General features: G+C 43.6%; 2 protein-coding genes across 8 annotated transcripts in view; one reads left to right on the plus strand and one right to left on the minus strand.

The window, feature by feature from the left end:
• Ack-like (activated Cdc42 kinase-like) overlaps positions 1-22,013 on the minus strand; it is a 110,154-nt gene extending 88,141 nt beyond the window's left edge. For all 4 annotated transcript variants that reach the window (XM_069301027.1, XM_045749799.2, XM_045749790.2 and 1 more), the window contains exons 1-2: positions 21,888-22,013; positions 2,168-2,200 (exon numbers count right to left, since the gene is read on the minus strand). The gene's annotated coding sequence lies outside the window, so the exon portion shown is untranslated. The remainder of the gene's footprint in view (positions 1-2,167; positions 2,201-21,887) is intronic.
• Positions 22,014-22,253: 240 nt separating this feature from the next.
• Positions 22,254-27,402, plus strand: part of LOC123762937 (NCK-interacting protein with SH3 domain) — a 45,812-nt gene continuing 40,663 nt past the window's right edge. The window contains exons 1-2 of one of the 4 annotated variants that reach the window (XM_045749775.2): positions 22,254-22,426; positions 25,476-25,659. In XM_045749775.2, the coding sequence (XP_045605731.1) occupies positions 25,489-25,659 (171 nt within the window). In that variant the 5' untranslated portion in view covers positions 22,254-22,426; positions 25,476-25,488. The remainder of the gene's footprint in view (positions 22,427-25,475; positions 25,660-27,402) is intronic. The other 3 variants (XM_069301042.1, XM_045749745.2, XM_045749755.2) reach the window with 3 other exon arrangements.

A 27,402-nucleotide genomic window follows, 5' to 3' on the forward strand; every position in this document is an offset into this window, starting at 1 on the left:
TTGTTTTTGTAAGCTCAGAACTTACCCCCATAAAAGAATTGGCGTCACTCGGTCTGTCATGTTAACTGGCACCCGTCCAGTTAACTAACACGCGGTATTGTCAGTTAACTGGACGGGTGACTGTGTGGACAGCCTATTCCTCCTTGGAAAGGGCAACATGGATAAGCCTCCTGTTCCATGGATGCTTCCTGTTCTCAACAACAGTATACCGTTGTTTGTTTATAAATAGTAGTGAATTGCCCTAGTTGTATTCACATAGTTGTGCTTGGGCTCTGCTCTTTCGGCCTGCCTCTCAACCGTCAATCAACTGTTACCTGGCTAATTGATTAATAATTGATTGATTACTAACTAATTTCCCCCCACACACACACACACAGGAAGCAGCCCGTAACAGCTGTAACTCCCAGGTACCTATTTACTGCTAGGTAACAGGGACATCAGGTTGAAAGAAACTCTGCCCATTTGTTTCTGCAGGCCCGGGAATCAAATCAAAAGAACGGGCTGGAGGCATAGTGCCAGAGCTTAACCCAACTAAAGTGGTAATTGACGCAGATTTGGGAAGCAGAACAGTAATAGTGACCTCTCGCAGGTTGCCAGCTGTACGAACACCAAGAGAAGCCGAATTATCTCAAATGGATAACTAAGGAAAATTGGATGTCTTTAGGTCGACACGTCCAGAGAGAGAAGCGTCAGGGCGGTATTAGTGTTGTTAGTATTTTGTTTTGCTACTGGTTTTTGGGTATATTAGTGTTGTGCTGATTGATCTATTAGCCAGGTGAAAACGTTACGAGGGTTTGGGTCTGTCTAGTGTGTTGGTGTGGAATGCGACAGTAGTTGTGTGTGGCGAGTCAGATATTTGTCTGGCTCTAACGTGTTCTTTTCACATTTGACGCTAATATATTTGCCCTCAGAAGGAGTCTATCACCTGTGGCGTAGTCCTGCCAGGGGAAGTGCCAAATATGAAAATGTTGTGGTTTTTCTGAAAAGTGCTAAAGTTCTTTAAGTTGAACTTGACTGAAAGGAAGAATGTGATGGGTGCGTATGAGAGTGGTGAAATACAGGATTAATAAAGGTGTCGCTTAATTTATGTCTGAGGTGTTTAGGATGTAGTGCTGGCTAACGCCTTTTTGTGCACTGTCGTGTTTCAGAGGTATGTGCTTATGACTGCGGAGTTTGTGGGCAGGTGTGATGGCTAGGTCTGTAGTTGTACAGGCAGGCGTGTCTGTACGGATGAGTAAAGTTTGAATTGGATTGCGTTTAGGAATTTGTTATTGAAATACAGTACATGATCTTGAAGATGTTGGATTTCGAGCGCGTGTTGTGTTTAATATCGCGGATTGCAGTCACCGCGTTGAAGAGAAGAGGCAGGCATCCAGAAGCAAGAGAGGCATTGTGCGTGTCTGTAAGGGTCGTGATGTGTCTGGGAATCCTCGTACGAGGGTTTGGTCAATGTCTGATGCACCCGGGACGTCTCAGGGTGTGCCAAGCAGCACGTCTTGGCTTCCTCTTAGAGAGGTAGCGAGTTGACAATCAAAATTTAGCCGAGGTCGATTACGAGATCAAGTGTTGACTGTTCGGAATTTTGACGGTTCCAAGGTTGTACCGTGTGCGTGCTTTGTAGTCTGGAAAGTTTCGGGAGAGGTGGCGGGGGGGGGGGGGGTTGAATGTTGTTGATTCCCACCACTACTACAAGACATGTGATGTTAAGGTCGCTGCGAGTAATGTTCGTGAGCGTCGAGTGCCTTGTTGCATCTGGTTTTTGTTATGACATTCCACAACTGCTTGGGAAGGTGGTTTTGTGTGCTGTTCTGCCTTCAGTTCAAGTCTACATCTCGCCCTCCCCGTCCAGCTCACACCCAGACCTATAATCCACTAAATGGCAGCAGGATGCTGCTTTCTGGAAAATTCCTTATTAAGACTGCTCAATAGCTCGGTCGATAGAGCTTTGGCTCTATCAAACTGGCTATTTCCAACATCGGACTACGTGCAGTAGCGACATATTTTAGACCAGTAGTAGGCTGGTCTGTCATTAAGAGACCCCAGAAAATACTGCTACCAGATTACACAGAGGAAAGAGTTTAGCAAGTGACATACCCCGAGTACGACAACCTTTACTGCCCTTGCTTATGTCTCTTCTCTTGTAACCACTGACCCAGCGTTCTCTTACCTGAGTGATGCCCAGCCTTCTTGATCACCAACTCTGCAAACGATACAATACCTAAAATTATTGTACTGTATTTACTCTTTTGCAATTAAAAGATAAAAAATATATATGAAATGAAATCATAAACTGTGTAGTCTAAACATATATTAGTTTGTTTAATAAGTATGTACACACACAAACAAATAGGGATTGGTGTTACTTTACGCACGAGTTAAGGCAGAGGTAGGTGGCCACAGATTATGTGGGTACCAAGACTGACTCAACACTGTACTGACTTACCTGACAATGAATGTTGTTCGTTAATACTACAACATCCGCGGGGAACACAAGTAATAATACACTCAAGTTTGGCTGACAACCGCAGCGTCGGCACCACCGCTGCCGAATCTGTGGCTCTTGTATAGTTATACAGACCTGAAAGCCATACAGAAGCACCACTGAGCCACCTGAACCCTTAAGTGTTCATTCAACCCCCAACCACTTGGGCTGGATTGTAAGGCGACGGTCTTGTTTCACACAGGTCGCCGTTCACTCCCCGACCATCCAAGTGGTTGGGCACCATTCCTTTCCTCGTTCCATCCTGAATCCTTATCCATTCCAAGTGCTACATAGTCGTAATGGCGAGGTGCTTTCTCCTCATAATTCCCTTACCTTAAGAGTTCATTTCCAGAATTGGTGCAGTAAGTTCGAATCCACAATCAGCACTGCAAGCCCAAGTGTTTCAGGTCTTCATCCACGTGTGGCAAGGCTCACCAAACTTTTGTCAGAGCCGCAGCCCTTTGCTCCTCAGAGAGCTGCTGATCCCTACCCAGCGTCGCCTTCCTGTTGCCCTTGCCACCCCCCCCCCCCCCACACACACACACAATCGATACACCATCCTTGCTACACTCATAAACATCTGCTGTTGCTCCTGAAATGGTGGACAGAAGGGGAAAGAGGAGGGAGGGGGGCGGCGGAGTAATGGGAACCAATGGAGAGGTCGTCCAACCAATTACGAGGACTGGGGACAGCTTTGTGACTTGTGCTTCATGTTTGTCTGCGTGGGTGTACTACATCACAATGTGAATCATTAAGAGACAGACAGACACACACACAAAGAGGAGAGAGAGAGAGGGTAGGAAGGGGGGGTGTGAGTGGTGCATCACAGCTGGCCACAGTATATTCTTACGTTAATTACTAAACCATGTATAATGTAACAATTCAATATGCAGCACCAGGAAGTGTAGCGAAGAAAAAAAATTGTGCCGTCATCCTCAGAGACATTATTATGGGTTGTTAACAGCCTGAAGGAAGTGGATACATTGTCACTCTTCCGTGGACTGTTATATGGGACTACTTAAACTGCGGCGTCCCTGTGCCTGTACTGACACACACACTACTTGGCATCCACACACTATACTATTAAATAACCTATACTCTTGCTTAACTTATGCACTTTATTACTGATCGCCTCGTCTCCAGTCTTCTCAAACCATATCATCACGCAAGAGATTTATTTTACGCTACACACTCTTATATTTCCAACTCCACAGCCATCTTGTGGGTGAACCAAAACCTAATTTTCCACGACACCTTTCACCTCCAGACTTTCAAGAACAATCCGTTGATGTCACAGTAGGTATTTTTGTCTTGAATCCAACACGCCATTTGAATTGCTCAAGGTTACTGTGCAATTTGACTTCCTGACGCCTCCAATTTGGCAGCGGCATCTATGGAGCACATACAGATTTGCTAGTAAGAGGTTGCTTTGAATTCCCTTCAGTTGGTCCGAGGGTCAATGTCCCCCGCGGACTGGTCTCAGACAAGGCCTATCTACCTACCTGTTGGAGATTTCGAGGAATGATGTCTCGGCGGCCCGGTCTCTAGCCAGGCCTCCTGGTTGCTGGCAGAATCCTGCCTCCCGGAGCAGGATTCATCGTATTCACTTACGAAACCTATACATTTTCCTCAATCATGACTCGGAAACTGTGTAATAAATGTGAACAAAGTTGCCATGATTATGGAAAGATATACAGGTTTTGTAAATGACTGTATCCAGGTCTCCTAAGGCATTATTTCAATGTGCAGATTTAGAACCAGTCCTTCGAACATTTTTAATGCGCAAATTGAATGGATACGGGAAGAGAAAGTTCACTCTTCAGCGGATTAATTTTGCCTAATCTGAGGATTTCGATTAAGTCTTATTAAAGTGAGGATCAGTAACTTCTCCGGATGTAAAAAGTTCCAGGTAGCACGGACTTTGGTGAGTCCATAGTGGACTTACCCGGCACAGGAGCGGGACTGTAACTGCACCTTAGGTAACATTAATGTCTTAAATACCATCATTAGTTTTGCATCTCTTGTTTAAAAGGTCCTTGTTATCCAGCCCATAAATTTTCTTCCAGTTGGGACAGTTCTACTGGAATTCAACTTAGACAAATGCAAGGCAGTGAGATTTGAGTAGATAACATGGCCAGACAGCACCTATAACATCAGCGTATATGAAGCAAAGGTAACAAAAAAAATACTTTCTGAACCAATGGAGAGAGACATGCAGCGTGTTGTACACACGGGAAATCCAGTCTCCAGTTTCTAAGTGGACCTCGCCACACGTAAGAGGGGGGGGGGGAGGGGAGTTCAATGGATAAAGACAACATTCTCTAGTGAATAGATAAGATCAGAAATATGTTCAGTCAGAAGATTGGAAAATTAGAAGGGAAACTAAAGGGAGAGGTGAATGAGAGGGATGCTAAGTATTTATTTAAAGGGTGAGCAGATGGATTCGGTTAGTTAGAAGCTAATTTAATACAGTATATAAGAGAGATTGCCTAAAGCAGGCCTTAGTAGCAGGAGGATCAGAAGTATTAGACAAATCACAAATAATGCTCAATACTGCAAGCACATTTAGCCAAGTACATATAATCACATCCAAAACAGTGTAAACATTCCCCAAGTGAAAACAAACACTGGCCAATGGTTTCACAGGTGAATGTGAACGAGACCAGAACAATACGGAAGAGCGTGGGAAGAAGACGGCTTCACAAGACTCAGGGATATGGTGGGGAAAAGCTACATCATAGGTATATCTGATATATCTCTCTCTACACACTTCCCAGGACAAGTGTGTACAGAGATGCTTAAATGGTCGAGTCTAAGTTTTGTTCGAGAAGCTGATGCCATCACGAGTTCCATACTTTGTGAATTTACGATGATAGGAACGTCAAAATCGGTGAACAAATCCACAAGGGCCGTGACGAGGATTCGAACCTGCGTCCGAGAGCATCCCAGACGCTGCCTTAATCATTTGATGCATCACGCAATTGTGATTTCTGTGTGTAAGTCAAAATCGGTCTACTGTACTTGCAAATTTACACTATTTATTGCTGGTATGTTGATACTTTCATTACAATAGGCAAGTTTTCACAACGTACTGCAATCCTTTCTCCCAGCCTACACACACAAGAGAAGACAACCCGTCGAGACGTGAGCTGAGCTTACAAGTCCAATGGAAGGCCCGTTTTGATCGAGTCTGCTACTATGTGAAAGATGTAGGTAGCAGTAAAGCATAGTATAAAATACAGTAAGATATCCCAGTTTGTGGCAGAGGAACAGTGGGTCCAGGAAGCGAGAACCAGAGCGAGAGACGACCTTGTTACAGTACAACAACGGGTGTTTATGTAGGAGGTGGTGGAGGAATACAGCGTCTTCAAACACATGCCCTTACTGGGGGAGACAAATACAGCAAGACATTCAACAGCACCCATTAGCCCCTACTCTCCCTTCCTCTATCTTTTCCCTTTCTCTCTCTCCCCCACCTTACTCCATCTCTCCCTCCCTCCGGTATAACATTTACAGGTACAGTAGACTTTAACGGCTTTACCTAACTTCTATACACAGTTGAGGAGTAACGTAAGAGGAATGAAAGTCATACATAAAATGTTTTAATGTGCATTAAATTATCGAGAACCACTGGAGCGTCTTTTCGCCCCATGGAAAATGAAAACATAAGATGAAAGTCAGTTTCAGTCAAGCACCCTCCAAACATTCAAAGGAGAGTAGCGCTTCTCAGGAAACATATCCGCTCATTATAATCACTTATTTTCTAATAGCCCGGCGGAACAATGACCAATTAAGGCAGTGTAGCATGCAGTTTATTACGGTCTATAAAACACGTGCAGCGACTGAAAACTCAAACATGTACACACACACACACACACACACACACACACACACACACACACACACACACACACACACACACACACACACACACACACACACACACACACACACACAGCATGTCTTTCAGTCCCCTCACTTACTTCCACTTTGTTTTATCTTGATTTATATAAAAGTCTTGTAACAATACTCCCACGACAACTACAAGCACACAATACCTCTCGTCAAAGGACAACTCTGCTACTAGAGTCTACCAAGTGGGGGGTCTCTCCCGCTCCTCTTCTCTTCATCCCTCTTCTTACACCTCTCTTCCACTATCCCCCTAATCCTCCCCTTTCCCCTCCCCCCTTTCTCTACATTCATTCATTCACTTTCACTCTCTCTCAGAAATTTAATAAGTATTAAGATTGTTGTATTAAAACATTTAGGCACATCTGCATTTGTGCAGCTGTTCTTGTTGGATTAATGTTGAGTTTGATGCGCAGGGCTTCAGTTGCTTCACATTCAAATAAGTAATGCAATAGTGGCGCCTCTGCTTCTGTTCCACAGGTATGACATACTTTTAACTATTGGGTTTATTACCTCCCAGCAGCACTTGTAACCAAGTCTGTGTATGGCTACTGAAATGTCTATATATTTTTGTCAGGCTTGAAAGATTAGTACCCAGTGGCTTGTACCACATCGCAGTGGGTCTTCCTTCCGCTACTTTGACAACTTTTGATAGTTATATATTATCTCTGTTTGCTGGGTAACAATGCTAGGAGCGAAGATTTAGTCAATATGAATGATTACATCTTGTAAATTATTCTTAATTGCATAATTTATGGTCTCCTTCAGGGCATATAATTCTGTATGCAATGTTGAGCACCCACTATTCATGCTCCAGTAAGCTTCACAGACTGCTGATTGATTTATGAAGATTAAACCACCTAAGAGGTGGCTCGGGCATGAATAGCCCGTAACATATATATAGACACACTGCAGGTTGTTGTTTTAGATTTAGCTACTCAGAACGAAGTGTCCATGTAGCACGGGCTATGGTGAGCCCGTAACCAGCCCGTAACCTGCATCCTGCAGGTTACGGGCTCACCTTGCAGCCTTCACCTCACCTCGCAAGACTGCAGGACCGCATCCTGCAGTCTTGCGAGACTGCAAGATTCGCTACTCAGAACGATAAGTTCCAGTAGCACGGGCTATGGTGAGCCCGTAAGTGGAGGCTCTTTGGAGCCATTATCTGTATCAGTGGCTGATACTAGAGATCTGGCGATGGATGGGGGTCTTCATGGTTTTCAGCCTGGAGGGCTGGCTGTACCATTTATGGAGCTGGTGGGGTTAGTGTAGACCTGTAGGTTTTCCGTTTTTTCTTTGCCTGCGACTTTGGCTGCGCAGTGCTGTCGTTAGAGTTTCGTGACGTGGCCTCCATGAGGAAGTCTTGAACCGCGTTGGTGTCGTATTTGTGATGCGGCGGTGGAGCTCCTACTATGATTTCCTCGTCTGAGGAGTCCGTAACCTCCGTAGTGGGCGTTTTTGTCTTTCGCCTCGCAGCCTTAGGTAGGTTTAGGTGTCGTTGATTGGTGGTTGTAGTTATTTCAGGAGCGCTGGTGGTGCTGTTATCGTTTGTAGAGACTGCAGGATGTTGTCCTGTTTATATATGCAAGCTTGCACTTCATTCTCCACATCAAGTTACAGTCCCACTCCCGTGCCAGGTAAGTTCACAAGGGCTCACCATATCCCGTGCTACTTGGAACTTTTTGTTCCGAGTAGCTGAATCTTAAACAACAACACTTCACTCTCAACTTTCCAGTCACTCAAATAATAATAATAATAATAATAATAATAATAATAATAATAATAAATAATTTATTTAAGAAAAGTACAAACAGATGCAAAGTTACAAACATACTGTTGGATTTAAAGTTAGAGCTAGTACATACAATACCTAAAGCCTAGCGTTTCGGCCAAAAGTCGGGCAAATCACATCATTCCCAAGTGCCCCGCAACAATTTGTCTTCTTGGAAGCCAACATTAAGAATTATCCGTGGTAAACATTGGACAAGACAGGTGAAGGTGCAGTAGAGGAGTACGGGGGTGACTCCCAGTGGGTTAACTTACCAGGAGCCCTTGTACCCGAGGCTGGGGAGCGAAGGCAGCCCCTGGCCGGCCAGCGGTCACCCCTGTATAACGTTAACCTTGACCACTCCTACGTTAACTCCAGGCGCCCAGACGACGTGTTTTCCCATCCCATTTGCATTCCACACAGCGGTCACGCGGCCAAAGGGATCATCACCCCAGTCAATGCACTCAGAATTAAACCCGAGTCCAGAGTAACATTATTATTGTCTTTGGCAAATATTAATTACCACCAATACTTACAAGAAGTAACGCAAGACATAATTCTCAACACGGCATCCCTCCACCCACCACCAGCCACCGAACTGCTCACTTAAGACATCTGACAACTCCGTGGCTGACCACAACCCGTGTAATTATAAACCCAGGAAAGACTGGTGCGAAATTAAATAAACAAACGGCGGAGATTACAATAGCGGACAACGTAACAGTAATACCACCACCACCACCAGTAGAGTGGCGCAGCCAAAGTGGACGGGGCCAGTTACAGGGTAAGAGTGAGAGGCATGAAGCCGGGGGGTGTGAGGGACGGGGGGTGGAGAGGGTAGGAGGGGGGGGGAAGGGAGAGAAGGAGGGGGGAGAGCAGGGGGGAAGGGAGAGAAGGAGGGGGGAGAGAAGGAGGGGGGGGAGAGAAGGAGGGGGGGAGAGAGAAGGAGGGGGGGGAGAGAGAAGGAGGGGGGGAGAGAGAAGGAGGGGGGGAGAGAGAAGGAGGGGGGAGAGAAGGAGGGGGGGAGAGAAGGAGGGGGGGAGAGAAGGAGGGGGGGAGAGAAGGAGGGGGGGAGAGAAGGAGGGGGGGAGAGAAGGAGGGGGGGAGAGAAGGAGGGGGGGAGAGAAGGAGGGGGGAGAGAGAAGGAGAGGGGGGGGAGAGAAGGAGAGGGGGGGGGAGAGAAGGAGAGGGGGGGGAGAGAAGGAGAGGGGGGGGAGAGAAGGAGAGGGGGGGGAGAGAAGGAGAGGGGGGGAGAGAAGGAGAGGGGGGGGAGAGAAGGAGAGGGGGGGGAGAGAAGGAGAGGGGGGGGGAGAGAAGGAGAGGGGGGGGAGAGAAGGAGAGGGGGGGGAGAGAAGGAGAGGGGGGGGAGAGAAGGAGAGGGGGGGGAGAGAAGGAGAGGGGGGGAGAGAAGGAGAGGGGGGGAGAGAAGGAGAGGGGGGGAGAGAAGGAGAGGGGGGGAGAGAAGGAGAGGGGGGGAGAGAAGGAGAGGGGGGGGGGAGAGAAGGAGAGGGGGGGAGAGAAGGAGAGGGGGGGGAGAGAAGGAGAGGGGGGGAGAGAAGGAGAGGGGGGGGAGAGAAGGAGGGGGGGGGAGAGAAGGAGGGGGGGGGAGAGAAGGAGGGGGGGGGAGAGAAGGAGGGGGGGGGGAGAGAAGGAGGGGGGGGGAGAGAAGGAGGGGGGGGAGAGAAGGAGGGGGGGGAGAGAAGGAGGGGGGGGGAGAGAAGGAGGGGGGGGGAGAGAAGGAGGGGGGGGGAGAGAAGGAGGGGGGGGGAGAGAAGGAGGGGGGGAGAGAAGGAGGGGGGAGAGAAGGAGGGGGGAGAGAAGGAGGGGGGGAGAGAAGGAGGGGGGGAGAGAAGGAGGGGGGGAGAGAAGGAGGGGGGGAGAGAAGGAGGGGGGGAGAGAAGGAGGGGGGGAGAGAAGGAGGGGGGGAGAGAAGGAGGGGGGAGAGAAGGAGGGGGGAGAGAAGGAGGGGGGGAGAGAAGGAGGGGGGGAGAGAAGGAGGGGGGGAGAGAAGGAGGGGGGGAGAGAAGGAGGGGGGAGAGAAGGAGGGGGGGAGAGAAGGAGGGGGGGAGAGAAGGAGGGGGGGAGAGAAGGAGGGGGGGAGAGAAGGAGGGGGGGAGAGAAGGAGGGGGGGAGAGAAGGAGGGGGGGAGAGAAGGAGGGGGGGAGAGAAGGAGGGGGGGAGAGAAGGAGGGGGGGAGAGAAGGAGGGGGGGAGAGAAGGAGGGGGGGAGAGAAGGAGGGGGGGAGAGAAGGAGGGGGGGAGAGAAGGAGGGGGGGAGAGAAGGAGGGGGGGAGAGAAGGAGGGGGGGAGAGAAGGAGGGGGGGAGAGAAGGAGGGGGGGAGAGAAGGAGGGGGGGAGAGAAGGAGGGGGGGAGAGAAGGAGGGGGGGAGAGAAGGAGGGGGGGAGAGAAGGAGGGGGGGAGAGAAGGAGGGGGGAGAGCAGGGGGGAAGGAGGGAGGGAGGGGGGAAGGAGGGAGGGAGGGGGGAAGGAGGGAGGGAGGGGGGAAGCAAGCTAGTTACTCGTCTTCTCAAATAATACACCGTATTTTGACGCTATAATCCCAAGGAACAAAATAGGGGGTACTATCAAAAGTGGCGGCTCACAAACAAGCACGCTTTCAATGCGTGGCCCGGTTAGATCAGGTCCTTAAACGGGCTCGAGCGGTTTAGTTGCCTTTATTTTGTTCGTTGTGGCACTCAAGAGGACGGACTGCCGCCTGAAACTCGCGGTCGCTTCCACAACTTCATCTTGAGGCGAGTTGCGTCTACTTACCATACAACTGATCATATTTATAGCCTTGGCTATAGTATAATCTAATGGAAGAGAACGTGATAAACCCTTACTAAAGCTATCCAATCAACCGGGCTGTTATTCCCAAGTCAGACTGCGGCAGGCGGGTTGACAGCCTGATTAACCAGACTGTCAACCAGGAGGCCTGCCCAGAGACCGAACCGCGTTGACATTGATCCTCGAAACCCACTCAAGGTACCCTGAAGTTAGGCCCCAAAGCATCGCTAGTCAACCCCCACACGCAGGAGAAATATGATATTAAGGCGAGTAAATAGAGAGAAAATATATGCAAATTAAAATTCAAGATTAAGCAATAAGCAACACTGGGGAAAATGAATAATAATTGACGGTGTTTACGTGCTCAGTTGAAAAGGCCAACTGCAGAACAAATCCACAAGGGCCATGACGAGGATTCGAACCTGAGCGAACATTATGCTGCCAACTGCAGCATAATGCAGGTCAGACGCCAGTTGTGACCGTGTAGGAGTGAAACTACCACCTGCTCCAACAACTACATCATACACTACAGCCTAGTGCTGGCCCAAAACTTGCACTCCGTATCCTGCCCCTCGACGTCAACCACTCACATTTGTAACTCCTGAATAGATCTCTTCCCCCCCCCCCCCCCTCCCTTTCCAACCTACCTCAAACCTTTCCTGTTCGACACCCCTTATCCACCCAACCCAACTCCTTCCCACTGAACATACAACCCCTCCCTCCCTCCCAAACTTAACCAAGACAACCCGAAAATCAAATTTACACAAGAAATATATATATATGTGCAATTACATCACTGCCAGCATGTGTGTGTATGTATATATATTCCCAATTTCTGGGAATAAATTGGATAAGTTTAGATTTAGGAAAGACTTGGGTAAATACTGGTTCGGTAACAGGGTTGTTGATTTGTGGAACCAATTACCACGAAAGGTAGTGGAGGTGGGGTTCCTCGATTGTTTCAAGCGTTGGTTGGACATGTATATGAGTGGGATTGGGTGGTTATAAATAGGAGCTGCCTCGTATGGGCCAATAGGCCTTCTGCAGTTACCTTTGTTCTTATATATAAACATATATGTAATGTGTTATATCATCATATATATGTAATATATATATTATGTATAACCTTCCAATACTTAATGTTTTTGATATAAAAGTTTTGACCACCGTACTCCAGTGGTCTTGGTTCGAACCTTTGAAAAGTCACCGAGAGAAGTGCATTTACTGTTGGGTGACGAACAGTAATGGATTTGTGGTAAATGGTCCCTCACTACCCAGGCCTCTAACTCAGTTATCGCTTGCCAGGCCACTGGATGTGGACGCTAACCACTACACCACAGGGAGATATTAAGAACAAATATATATATATACATTTAAAACTTAATTTGAAAACATTGTCAACGTCAAATATTCACTGGTACTAAGAAAATATTGGTAATGTTTTGTGAAGATCATTGCTAACAAGCACATGTGCATCATGAAATAAACATTTTAGAATACATGTGACTTGCCATAAATACTCAGTTCTGAGCGAGCGAGAGAAGTGAGGGGGGGGGGCCTCGTCACAGAGATCTTGGTGTATTATTGCAACAAACATCCTATAATTTGGTTGTAATAAGAATGTCGTTGGTATAATCATTTCAAGGACAGTGCTTCCTTTTACAGTGACATGCAGATAAATTAGCATTAGGCTAAGGGGAGAATCGTGCACTTCTCGCGCTTCATGACAAATGCGCGCCAAGAGTGCTGCAGGCGTGGACACGTACCAGACACCCTTCACTCCATTTCTCTCATACTCCCCATTTCTCCTACCACAACCCCCCCCTCCCTCCCCTTTGTTCACGTTCCACGTCCCCATGGGTACACACACGCATTTTCCACCAGCCTCATCTCCATCATTCCAACATGATTGTTTTTGTCTCTTTCTCCATTTTTACAAATCTTTGTCACTTTCCCTCCTTAACTATAAAACTAGGTATTGGGAAGGAACATAATGGCAACACATCAAACCGGGACACTATATCTGAAGACTACATTTCGATCTGAGGCACGCTTTCTTAAATCTTAGTTCTATAGAAGGTATAGCGACTGGATAAGCTACATCTTCTACAAATAAAGATGTAGCTAGATGTATCCAAAGGAACTGGACCGTACAATGTATCATTGTGGTTACTGAATGAGGCTGTAGAGATGCTGTATTATCCACTAACGAACTTTCGAATCAGCATTATTAGACTGGCTAAATCTGTATAAATGCAAATGCAGTTCCAATATTTAAGACAGGATACAAACATGAAGTACTAAACTATAAACTAGTGCCTCTAATATGCATCCCATTATTTTTTTTAGGAGTAATCATGAAGAAATAGCAGACCACTTGGAGCGAAATTTTTTTAACTGAAGGAGAACACAGGTTCAAAGAGAACATATACCATAAGAAAATTGACAAGGCAAGAAAATGAAGTTGACTTCATGACTTTAAGACTACCAGAATGATTTAGATAGATCCTTACAAATGACTAATGCACAAGTTGGAGATACAAGCAGGAATTGTCGGGAAGTATTTGACACGGTCAGATGTGGGAGGCTCCTACACAAACTTGAAAATCAGACTTGAATAGCTGGACAAACTTGGGATGGGTGAGCGCGAGAAGACTGGGTAACGAGAAGTTACATGTGGCATGACTCGGGATCGATACTGGGACCCATTCTATTCATATTATACATCAACGCCCCCGACAGATGGCTGCCTTCCTTAAACTCCAGGGACAGTACGGGGCTGAGAGGGAGGCAGCTCCCAGGAAATAGAAGGGCAACAACCGAGTGACGCGCGAGGAAAATAGGAACAAAATAACGCCTACAGCATACGCCAGCCTGACAATTATCAAAATTGTCTTCAAAAACCTAGACACGGAAGCATTTAGACATGAAAGCATTATGATGAAGCACCAGTTTGGAGTCTACGCCTGAAAAATCATAGTGAAAATTTAAAAGTACACAGATACATGACTAAACGTACACCAGTGTGTGGACGATGAGGCTTAAAATGAGAAATGGTAGGACCAGAGGAAACGGGTGAAAACACACCAGGAAAACCTGCGTATATCACAAATGGAGCGGTCTACATCATGAGATCGTTGGGGGTAAATTCAATAAACATCTTAAAAAATTAAATACGACGAGAAACAGAAGGAACGAGTCTTCGCATTAACCGACGAGGAGATAGAAGCGCAGAATTAAGGAACTATTGCTCGACCCTGTAAAAACACAACTAGGTATGGGAGTACAACTAGGCGAGTACACACACCCATCCATTAACCATGACCTCTCTTCAACTACGGGATATGACCTCGGAAATTCGTAACCAAGCCTCAACCCCAGAGGAAATTGGCGAGGTCCGGGGGTGATTGTGTGTGAGCAAGTATGTTAATCCAGCCGAGGCGGGCGGGGGGATGCGCACTGGGGTCGGGGTCAGCGGAAGTGATGATGGGGAGCTGGGAACTGTCCATGTCGTACACGGGAAGATACAAGACCTCTTGGTCCACGACCCTTTATCTGGTAGTGAATGTAAACTACGTGCTACGTTCTACTGTACGTGCTATCTAGACTGCACTGAACGGAAACGACATATGACGCATAATTATATAGGGCGACCTAATGCATAACGAAAATTTATCACAAGCCAGGAAAATGATAGGGTGGATTATGAGAACCTTCAAAATATGGAATGCCATCCCAAGGTTCTCCCTTTTGATTAGCCACAGTAACCAAAAAACAGTAAATGCAGGCGATGAGTCACAATAACGTGGCTGAAGTATGTTGACCAGACCACACACTAGAAGTTGAAGGGACGATGACGTTTCGGTCCATCCTGGACCATTCTCACAATCGACTGGAGAATGATCCAGAACGGACCGAAACGTCGTCGTCCCTTCAACTTCTAGTGTGTGGTCTGGTAAAAAAAACCAGTAAATGATGCAGAGGTTTAGATGCAGACCTGTGGCAGAAAAAAACAGGTTTATATCTTTAAACACGATGGAAGCAATCAAATGATCGCCTATGCCGTCATAGTACTGGCAACGCCAACAAATACACCAAAATAACACGTTGAACTGTCTAGTAAAAGTACAATTAAGAAACTGGAGCAGTTCGCGAACTCAATGTTTGAATGCAAAAGCCTCCATTAGTGATAATTATAATTTGCAATATGGTGTTGCAGTGGGGTGTTGACACGCGAAGCCAGTCCCCCCTCTCCCAGCCATCCTGAGCCCGTAGATAATTCGTCTCTTCAATTTCTAACTGTGTGGTTTGGTCAACATTTTTCAGCCACGTTATTGTGACTCATCATCGACCTATATGATAAAAATCTACAAATATTTGGATAAATTTCTGTTACACAACTTAGCTTAACAAAAACATATTTTAAATTTGCATCAAAAAGCGTTTATCAGAAAATAACCGTTCTCGACTAACAATGGATATTAAATCACGTGTGCAATACCACCCATGATAACTTCTGGGTGTTCATTGTGTATATATATTTTTCCTAACGTTCTAAAGATGTCAAACTAACTTACGTCATTACATTATCGAAAATTGCAGGAGGGAACAAATGACATGCAGCTGGCTCTGGGACGAGGCTCTTTTGCAGGATGACGCACGTAGGTCCTGTGCTGCAGGAGCCAGTAGGTCACGAGGACCACCACACCAACTCCTCCACCAATCTCTCTTGCAAAAATAAAACAACATTTTGGGAGCACATCAGCTGGCCTGTTGGCCTTTACATCCCCCCTTCCTCTCACCACTCATTCACAACCATCCAAAGCAGTACGTGTGGAACTAGATACCTCGCATTCATTATTGCTGGTTCTGACCTATTTAGTTTCAAAACCCTGTTTTCATTTCCACAATCACTTGAAATTCTCAACCCTTGTCCTTAGCGAGTGGAAATTGAAACTAATGACATCGAAGGAAATGTCCCCGATACCAGAGGTCTCCGATTTGCCATTCTTTTGTTCCTGTTTGTTTCTACTGAATTAAAGTGTATTTTATAGTACGACAACCAGTGATAGACATAGCTGATATTTCTTATTATAAATCCCTGTAGGAAGAGGGATTGTAGTTTTCTACAGGAACACTGAAGACAAATATTTTAATATTACGGAATTATATGAGGATTTGGGTAAATCTAGTCCCCCTACAATTGTGACGGCATCATATCTTGGGCCCGGCCTGAGTCTTGAGATGATTTTAACAGGCATAATGTGAAAGTAAACTTACCCAAACGTACATGTCCTGTCGCGGAAATCGAACCCGGTATCTTTCAATTATGAACCGAATACGCTGACTACTATACTTACAGGTAAGCTCCTGTAGCATAGTAGTAGTTAAAAATGTCTAGTCTCAGGTTTTCATTATTGATACAATGTCTAGCTATCATCTAGACATTGTCTCTTTCTGATACAATGTCTAGCTATCATCCTATACAGCTGTACAGGCCTTCTTACTTGAATTTGTATAGAAGTTTCTATAAATTCGTATACGAGTGCGTGCGTGTATTTGCGCGCGCGTGTAAATGTATGTGCCTTTGTGCACAGACCAAGTAATTGTGTGCGTGCGTGTGCCTGCAGTATGTGAAGTGCTCTTTGATGGCGAGGAAGAGTTCTTGCGCTGGCCTCTTTACATTCCATTATCTTATGCAACTCTAATCTCGTATTTTAAATGATTTACGCACATCTGCTTTTTATGTTGCGGAGTTTTGTCTCCTCTTCGTCCAACTTGTCCTGTGTGCTCACTACTCGCACCTTACAACAACATTATATATCATGTGAATCATCTGTGCTTCAAGATTGCAGTGTTACAATACTGCAGTTCATTTTGACATTACTCGGTTTTCTTTGAGTATTAATCATCCATGACCAGCACGAAGGAATGTCAAAAAATATTTTACTTATATTAGGATGTATAAACTAATGTGATAAGATTGACAACGGGTATCTACTCAATGTAATATTTTGATAAAACAAGACGACAGCTGGCAAAATGACATCATACCTCTTGATGCTTTACAGGTCACGTGATCTAATATAACCAACAGAAGATCTACGCTATCTTGCGCCAGCAAGACCGCCCATAATTAGGCCGCAGTGCGCACTTCATTTGCCTGTTTGATAACATGGAGAGAGGACACTCATTCTTGGTATTCTGCAGTCATTAAAGCACCGTAACCCAAACTGATCTATAAGAACAGCGAGCTCTTGTGAAGCAGTACCACCACACGACCCACTCCTAAGCTGTGCTCGTCGCCAGTAAGAGACTGATGTACAAGACTCGCAAGAAACTCGAGTGGTCTGCGTGCTACTGGAAGTTACTTCCTTGTTACAATAGTCGATGAGACACATTGCTAAAAACTAATTTATTTACTCAAATTCGGAATTCAACAGCAAGTCAGCTGGAGTCTGGAGTAAAATACAGTAGTTCATTTGCGAATAACAGCATTCGTCATGCCAAGTTGCTAGATTTGTACGTATTAGGACAAGTAGTCATTCATGCCCAATTTAGTAGGCCAAGCTGTAATGTTTGTGTTAATTAACGACCGTCGTGGACTAGTACCACGAGGTTGATGTCCGTCTTGACAAGAGACAAAACGGAACCGGATGTTCACTGCGCATAGAAATCCCCTCAACGTTACAAATAAGCCACTGTCTGAGGAACTGCCATGAAATCTTCAAGTGACTGATGACAATGGTGGTGTTTAGGGCAATGTGCACGACTGGTACGTTCCTGCCTGAGCTGACTGCGGTTGTCAACAGTTAACACGTGCGATATAATGTGACATTTCTAAGTGTTGGAAACTATTGTTTAACATTTATTGGATGGACCGGAGTGCTTATTCAGGGCAAACTTGGTTGACTCCCATACACTACACGGTAGCCTGCATCATTTGTCAACGTGAGATCGACTATGTATTTCTATTTTGTGTCAGACGTGACATTCTCATTGCAGTATTCTCTGATAAACGAGTGCAGAGATTTTTGCATAACTGTCTGTGAAGGCTATGTGCCCCCCACTTCTGTGGAGGGGTAAGTTTTGAGAGCTTTCATTGGAGCATTTGTTTTTGGCAGTTTTCACAATATATCACTTACCAAGTTTACGAAAATACATACCTGGAGAGGGTTCTGGGAGGAATAGTTCTCTCCGAGCTCGGCCTGAGGCCAGGCTCGACTTGCAATAACTCTGTCCAACAGGCTGTTGCTTGGAGCGACCCGCAGATCCAGATATCCACTACAGCTTGGTTGGTTCGGCACTTCTTGCAAGAAATTATCTAAGTTTTATTTATATATACTGTATATATAAAATAAATAAACGGCCAGGGAGCAGAGAATGTTCTGGCCTCAACAAGCAGCTGAAAGAAATCTAGCCAGTCGCCGTTTCGCAACTCATAGCACTTACTGAAACCTGAACCCAGCTTCTGCAGCGACGGCGCCTCCTACGTATACAGCGTGGAGCCATGGTACTCAACCCTCTGTATAATACAATGTACGACCACATCCTCCACCGCCTGTCATACATACTACAGTTTACCCTTCATAATGAATCCCTCATATATACTAGGGAAGTTACCTCACCCATTTACCTGAGGGCCACATTAGACCTTGACGGGGACAGGAAGCCAGTGGCTTGTTGAAGGTCCCCTCCACCCTTCCATTATTTCTGAGGATTTGTTTCTGTTGGATTTTGAGCAAAGCGCCGTCTTACCGTTTATACTTATGCGGGTACAGGGACATTCCATGCTAAATAAAAAAAAAGTGCACTTCTCAACCCGATCATCTAAGATTTTCATGAAATTTGATAGGATGGTAGAGAACATGAAGTTACATACATATGCAAAATTTTACTGCTAAGTGATGCACGATATTCGTACAGCACGGTGCTAACGCATAAAAATACAACATTTTTGCTTAGAAGCTTAATCAAAAAAAGATAGAACTTTGCTTTTAACTGAGGAAGAACCTTCATATTGTGCTTGTTTTGAAGTTAAGGAAGCATTGCTTTCGTTAAAAATAGCAGCCTGTCTTCATCAACAAAGGCCATGTGCTCGTTAATGCAGCCGCCAAATAATGTTTATGGAGGAAAAACGGTTTACACAAGATATTTGTGAAATTTAAGGGGTTGTAGGTCTACCTGACTTCTTTGTTTGTTTGTTTTGAGGGAGTTATAGTTTTTACTTTACTACAGGAAAAGGCAAAGGTAGACAACTAGTAGACGACAAAGATAATTAGTCAACAATAATTAACCTAACAAGAGTGTTTAATCTCAAAGCCATAGAGTACTGTTGCATTATGGGTAATGAAAGGAGTTTAGAGAGCAATCCTGAAATCTGCCGATGTATTCACCTAGATGTGCCTGGGGGGGGGGGGGGTTGAGCTCTGCTCTTTCGGACCGTCTCTCAACTGTCAATCAACTGTTACTAACTACTAATTTTTATTTGTTATTTTCTCTCTCTCACACACACACACACACACACACACACACACACACACACACACACACACACACACACACACACAGAAAATTAGTAGTAGTTAGAACGAGGGGACATGGATGGAAGCTTGAAACTCAGACGAGTCACAGATGTTAGGAAGTTTTCTTTTAGCGTGAGAGTAGTGGGAAAATGGAATGCACTTCAGGAACAGGTTGTGGAAGCAAATACTATTCATAATTTTAAAACCAGGTATTACAGGGAAATGGGACAGGAGTCATTGCTGTAAACAACCGATGCTCGAAAGGCGGGATCCAAGAGTCAATGCTTGACCCTGCAGACACAACTAGGTGACAACTAGGTGAGTACACACACACACACACACACTTACTTTGAAGAACGGAAGAACTTTGTAGCACATCAGCATGGGTTCAGAGATGGCAAATCATGCCTAACAAATTTAATTGAGTTCTATGACCAGGCAACAAAAATCAGGCAAGAGAGAGGGCTAGGCAGACTGCATATTTCTGAAGTGCCAGAAAGCTTTTGACACAGTATCACATAAGAGACTAGTGTACAAACTGCAGTTGCAGGCAAGAGTGAAAGAGAAGGTACTCCACTGGATAAGGGAGTACCTAAGCAACAGGACACAGCAAGTCACCGTGAAGGGTGAGGTCTCGGAGTGGCAGGGAGTCACCAGTGGAATCCCACAGGGATCAGTTCTTGGACCTATACTGTTTTTGATATACGTAAATGATCTCCCAGAAGGCATTGACAACCCCACACACACACACACACTTTTTAACACAAGAGGCACACGCACTAGGGGACACAGGTGGAAATTGAGTGCCCAAATGAGCCATAGAGACGTTAGAAAGAATTTTTTCAGTGTCAGAGTAGTAGACAAATGGAATGCATTAGGAAGTGATGTGGTGGACGCTGACTCCATACACAGGTTTAAGTGTACATGTAGATATGATAGAGCCCAGTAGGGTCAGGAACCTGTACATTAGTTGATTGACCATTGAGAGGCGGGACCAAAGAGCCAGAGCTCAACCCCTGCAAGCACAATTAGGCGAGTACACACAGGAAGCAGCCCGTAACAGCTGTAACTCCCAGGTGCCTATTTACTGCTAAGTAACAGGAGCATCAGAGTGAAAGAAACTCTGCCCATTTTGTTTCTGCCATCACCGGGGATCGAACCCTGGACCCTAGGATTACGAGTCCAGAGCGCTGTCAACTCAGCTATCAGGCCCCCCAGGATATGTATATATTTGTGCAAATGAGATGTGGAAATTTGTGCAAATGATATGTACATGTATATATAACATTAAATAATAATTGTGTAACTAGCTTCAAAAGATTGTTACTTGCTTAGCTAAACGAACTATGGGGTTCAGTTCCTGAACCAATTACAGTATCTGCCTCTAATCCTTTCCACCACCGCCCATGGGATGGGTATGGGCTGCTTAAAATAAAGAAAAATTGAATTGTCATGTTTTCAGTATACAATACTAAAGCCAAGTACATGTACATATTTTCAAAAGAATTGAAAATGCCACTAATACATGTCAAACACTTCATACTACCTTGCATAATATCATGTCTTAAAGGCAAGTGGTAGCTAAGAAGTCACTGAACATTGGAATATCTAGTACTTTTGTCCAACATCCCCAAATTCTTCTCTGAATACCCATTGGGTAGAACATCTTGGGAACAAGTCTTGTTCTAAGAAAATTGCCTAATAGTATAGAAACAAAAGTGGTTATAAATAGACTTAATATACAAGGTTATACTGAGAAAATTTCCTTACAAATGAGTGATGTCTCGCCGTCTTGAGATGGCCATTAGGGTGTCCAAGAGACTTGACTTGGCAATAAAACACTGGGCAGCAATTTTTTTCTATCAATATCAGTTTGGGTATTTAATATTCAGCATACATTTCAGTGTCATTTTATAGATTATATAATAATGTTTCTTTTTCCAATTCAAACAATGTTCTGAAATCAATCCTAAACCTAATATAATTATTCCTAGTTCACCAAGAACCTCAATAACTTTCTTAAATTCATGTAAGAACATCAGTGTCATGTACTTTTACAACTCAATGTACCTTCTTGTATATAAATACAAAAAATGCAGGTAAAAAAAAAAAAAGATCGACTTAATAGTTACTGAAATCCGAGGAAAACTTTACAAAAACTGTAATACAAACTTTATGTTTCTCGCCATATAAAAAAAAATTATGTTATACATGAGTAACAGATGTGAGTTAGAGCCGTGAAACACTTGTACGGGTGAGGGTAAAGCCCAGCTTGGGCAAGTATAGAGGCATAGAAGCAAGCTTCACGAGATTTTAATATTATTTATAGAGAAAAGCGTTATTCGTGAATATCAAAATTGCAAATTAATATTTCCCAATAACACTAGCCTATTACATATCTAAAGAAAAGTACTCACTGAGTTTGAGGACAAGTTCACGTCAGTCTCTTATTAAAATCCGGGAAGGCTTGAGCAACACTCCCCCTCGCCTCACTACCCGTTCTCGACTGAGCGTAATAAATTCCCTGAAGCGCAAGTGCCGACCAGATCCCCGAGTCTAGACAAAAGAGAATCAGATGTGTATACGTTCTGAATAATAAACATCTTCTGAACTTTTAATATTTATGTACATTACTGCTCGCACCTGCTTATATTTTCTTGCGTACCTTATAGTCCTGCCTTAATGTAAACAGTATTATTTCGTCTACATGTTAATATTACAATGATTTCTTCAAGAAATAAACTTAACATTGTTGTTATTATTCTGCCTTAATCATGAGGTAAGATCAATGGCGACAAGGGAGGGAGAGGAGACATCATAGAGGCGAGCAGACAGGGAATGCGACTGCGCCCGTCAGCAGGCAGCAGACGGGTAGCTAAAACTGGAGGGGCGGTCGCATGCTCCCCGGCGGCTCCTTATTTACAGGTCACCAACTGCTCAACACCGGCAGTGACAGGTATTGTGTATGGTCGTCTGCTGCCGCGCTCACCTCTATCTCCAGTTTATCGTTCTCTAAACCTTTATTCCTACGTCCTTGTAGTTTTGTTATTGGATAGCATTTGGGTGACCAAACTGGTCATGTGTCGATGTCGGGTTTAATGACCAGCAGAGCGACAAGTCTGGAGGAATGTGGTTGAGTCTGCTCTGTATGAGCTCCATGTATTGTGGCATTGTCTCTTAGGCCAATAAATACATTATACATTTACTTCCACTTGGATGTATTTAGTTAAGTATATCTTAAATCGAATGGAATTAATGACATTTAAGGTCTTACATCTGTGTATCTACATTGTCTCCCTGGCTTGGTACATTCTTTTGATAATGACTTGTGTCTGCGTTTGGAATAGGGATAGTACAAATAGCATGATTTTATTATATCAACTTCAGTTTAACATTAAACTAATTTCTGTAGTTTAACACTGATACTCATTGGGCAATGATTTTACAAATTGATGGTTATTTAAACTATTGAGTTCTGTTGCCTTTTAATGTAGGCCTTAAAATATTATTAATTGGATTCTTTGTTTGTATTTGTTAACAGTGGATGAATTTGGCACAAGCTAAATCATTAATTGAACTCAGAAAATGTGAGTGTATTTTAACAGTAGCTAATATTAAAGCAGTTAATGTAATCAATATTGAAAAGTGAAAATTTAAAGATGTTGGTCAGGGAACATAATGACAAATTGAACTGTCTCATTAAAATAAGTGTTGATAAATTGAACCTGGATATTTACAAAGCATGGAGATGGCATCTTCAAAAGTATGTATCTGCCTTGGAGAAAGTACAGAGTAGAGTGACATAAATCATCAAAGAACTGAGTGAACTCATAATACTAGGAAAGACTGAGGGCCACAGGACTAACAACACTGCAAACCAGACATGACAGGGGCAGATCTTATTGAAACTTAAAATACTGAAAAAATGGAGGATATTAATCCAGACCACTTCTTTAAAAGGTCACATGCAACACATACAGGAGGCAACAGCTTCAAACTCAACATGTCACAATGTAAGACAGAAAACAGGTCTCGGTAGTACAGTCGAGTTCGTTCTCAACTCATAACTGGGAAATCCAGATTCAAATCCCAGGTGGGACAAAAATGGTTGGACACAAATTACCTAAAGATTTAAATTACCAAATTTAAGGGACTAAATTACAGAAGAGGAAAATATGACGAGATGAGGAACTTCCTCAGGGGAATACCATGGGAAACAGAACTTAGAGACAAGAATGTGCAGGACATGATGGATTTTGTCACCCAGAAGTGCCTGGAAGCTGCAGACAGGTTTATCCCTGTCCAAAAGGAGAAAAACTAAAAACAACAGAAAAACCCTTGGTTCAACCAGGAATGCAAGGTAGCGAAGCAAATGAGTAAAAGAACATGGAGAAACTACAGAAATAATAGAACACTGGAGAACAAGGAGAGATACCAGAGGGCCAGAAATGAGTACCTCAGAGTGAGGAGGGAAGCAGAGAGACAGTTTGAAAATGACATAGCGAGTAAAGTCAAGACCCAATCAAATCTGCTCCACAGCCACATCAGGAGGAAAACAGCAGTGAAGGAACAAGTGATGAAACTGAGAAAAGGGGAGAACAGATACAGAGAATGACAAGGAGGCGTGTGAAGAACTCAACAAGAGATTCCAGGTCTTCACAATAGAACAAGGAGTAGCCCCTGCACTAAATGAGGAGGCAAACCAAGCAACCTTGGAGGAATTTGACCTCACCAGTGATGAGGTCAAAAGGTGTCTACTGGAGCTGGATGTGACAAAGGCTGTTGGGCTTGACAGAATCTCACCATGGATACTAAAGGAAGGTGTAGAAGCACTAAGTGTGCCACTCTCTATGGTGTATAACAGGTCACTGGAAACAGGAGACTTACCAGAAAGTTGGAAGACAGCTAATGTAGTCCCAATATACAAGAAGGGCGACAGGCAAGAGGCACTGAACTACAGGCCAGTTTCCCAAACTTGTATACCATGCAAGGTGATGGAGAAGATCGTGAGGAAAAGGCTCGTAGAGCATCTGGAGGGAAATAACTTTGTAATGCACCACCAACATGGGTTCAGGGATGGTAAATCGTGCCTCAGAGGTTTAATAGAATTCTATGATCAGACAACAAAAATTAGGCAGGAAAGAGAAGGATGGGTCGATTGCATTTTCCTGGACTGCCAGAAAGCTTTTGACACAGTACCCCATAAAAGGCTGTTAAAAAAGTTGGAGCAACAGGCAGGAGTAAAAGGGAAGGTGCTCCAGTGGATAAGGGAGTACTTAAGCAACAGGAAACAGCGAGTAACGGTGAGGGGAAAGACATCAGAGTGGCGAGATGTCACCAGCGGAGTCCCACAGGGCTCAGTACTTGGACCCATCCTGTTTCTAATATATGTAAACGATCTTCCGGAGGGTATAGACTCGTTCCTCTCAATGTTTGCTGATGATGAAAAATTATGAGAAGAATCAAGACGGATGAAGATACAGAGACTACAGGATGATTTGGACAAACTGGAGGAATGGTCTAGAAAATGGCTGCTAAAGTTCAACTCAGGAAAGTGTAAGGTAATGAAATTAGGAGAAGGGAGCAGGAGGCTGAACACAAGGTATCATCTAGGAGGTGAAATCCTGCAAGAGTCAAATAGAGAGAAAGATCTGGATCTAAGAAAGATCTAAAAAAAGCAAATTTTTGTATAATTTTTTTAAATACTGTACAAAATTTCATAACAAAACGAAGCATGATTGAAAATACAGGTATTGCTGTAATTTGTCACGTTTAACAAAATTAATTTTCATAGCAAGTACTGTTAATGTACAGTTTAAGTTCACAGAATATCTTCTCCCAAAAGATATTTTTTATCAAACTAGAAATGCTGTGCAAACCACAAACATGTCAGTTGGGGTTAGAGATTATTTAACACTATTTCATTTATGGTCTTTACATTAGCATTTGCATATAATGGCTATTTTTATTCAGTACAGTATTATGTTTTAAATTTATTTTTTCAGATAAAGATACAGGATGCTACGATCTTTGTATGCCTATAAAGGGACCCATGCCCGTACCCTTGGATTCCAAGTGGGTGAGAAGTTTCTTGAAATTGGTCCTTCCAGAGATCCAAACTGGATACATGTTATTAGCGAGAGAGGTTCAGTAGGATATGTTCCCAAGAACTATATTACCGATGAAGAGGTAAGTTAAAATAAAAATAAAAATATGTTGAATATGTTTTAATAGTTTGTTTTAATGAGGGACTGCACAGAATTGCATGTCAAGAAAACTTTGAATTTAATATAATAATATTGGAATACATTGGAACATCTTAAGAATAGGCTATAGTGCATTCCAAACTTAATCTGGATTTGAGAGGCATCCAAATATCAAGATATTTTGGAATTTGTTTGTCAGCAAATGATATGAAATGTCTTTGTACATATTTAAACAAATAATATTTTGGAGTTTTGTTATACAGTATAGCAATACAACCCATAAAAACTGTACTTTTACTTGCCTTAACCCTTTGGCTGTCACAATGAGTCACAATAACGTAGCTGAAGATATGATGACCAAACCACACAGAAGATGGAGATATGACGACATTTTGGTCCCTCCTGGAGGGACCGAAATGGACCTAAATGACATACGACTTGATAATGGTCCAGGACAAACCGAAACGTCGTCGTTTCTCCATCTTCTGATGTGGGGTTTGGTCATCATAGTCAATTCATGAAAAGTTGCCTTAGACTGCAGTAAGCAACCTGAGTTTACATATCTAGAGAAATTTCCAAATGTGTAGTTTTCAACCAGGTCCTTTGTTCTTAAAAACAGACCCATAGACCTGGTAAATGCTACCAGAATTTGAATGCAGAATCAAATACCACCACATGTAGTAGTAGTGCCCAAAATCTGCAATTATGCTGCATCTGAACCACTGCACCTGCATCTTGCATCTACAGTATTTCTATAATTTGTTTTTTTGTTAACTCAGTTATGGTACAGTATGTTTTGTAATTTAGTAATGTATTTACTAAAAAAGTTATATAATTCTGATATTCTATACATTTAAAGCACGTATGGCCAGATATTGAGTTGCTTAAGCCAATTTTTCCAATTATATTAAGATTAAAACCAATATGTATATTAAAATTTGTTTGCTACTGTATCTAAATAAATTTTGTATTGAATTATCATGGTACAGTATTTATGGAAAGAGCACAATATGTTTGGATTATAAGTTAAATAAAAATACAGAAGAAAAAACAAAAGTCCCTCTGCCACCCAAAAAAATAAATTTGCTTATGATAATTTTTGTGTATTTATAATGGTGTTATGGGAACACACACCCTGGTTGTTTACTAGATATGTAATAAAATATGTTATATGTAGGACTGAGAACAGGAGATGCTTTTTCACCTACAGGGTTATTAATCCATGGAACTGCCTACCCGCTGAAGCAGTAACTGCCAAAACTGTGTTATTTTAAAATATACAGTACTTAGAAAAGATCATCAAGGCAATTGTGGGGGACCTTCGACAAGCCGCCGGCTTCCTATCCTCATCGAGGCCACTAGTGTTAGCTGCTCTCGGGTAAATCAGGTAAAAAATAAAATTTAAATATTTACCCTTGGAAAGGATAAGGCCCCCCAAAAAATATCGCAGACAAAGGGTTAATGACGACAATCCATATACAGTACAGTACTGGAAAACAAGGTACTGTACTGTACATAACTGTATATTTACAGTACATGTACTTGTAAACTGCCAAGGAAGCAGCAAGTGGTCATCTGCCATTTACAATGAGAGGGGTTACATGAAGAATGTCTTCCATAGAAATGCTTGGATGCTGTTTCTTTGTATGCATGTGCTTCTTACTAGCATTTCTGGTTTCTTTTTGTGCTTATGTGCTGGTGGGTTCTAGATTTCCAGTGGGATTTC

This window comes from Procambarus clarkii, chromosome 5, assembly GCF_040958095.1.
Source record: "Procambarus clarkii isolate CNS0578487 chromosome 5, FALCON_Pclarkii_2.0, whole genome shotgun sequence".
Taxonomy (NCBI): Eukaryota; Metazoa; Arthropoda; class Malacostraca; order Decapoda; family Cambaridae; genus Procambarus; species Procambarus clarkii.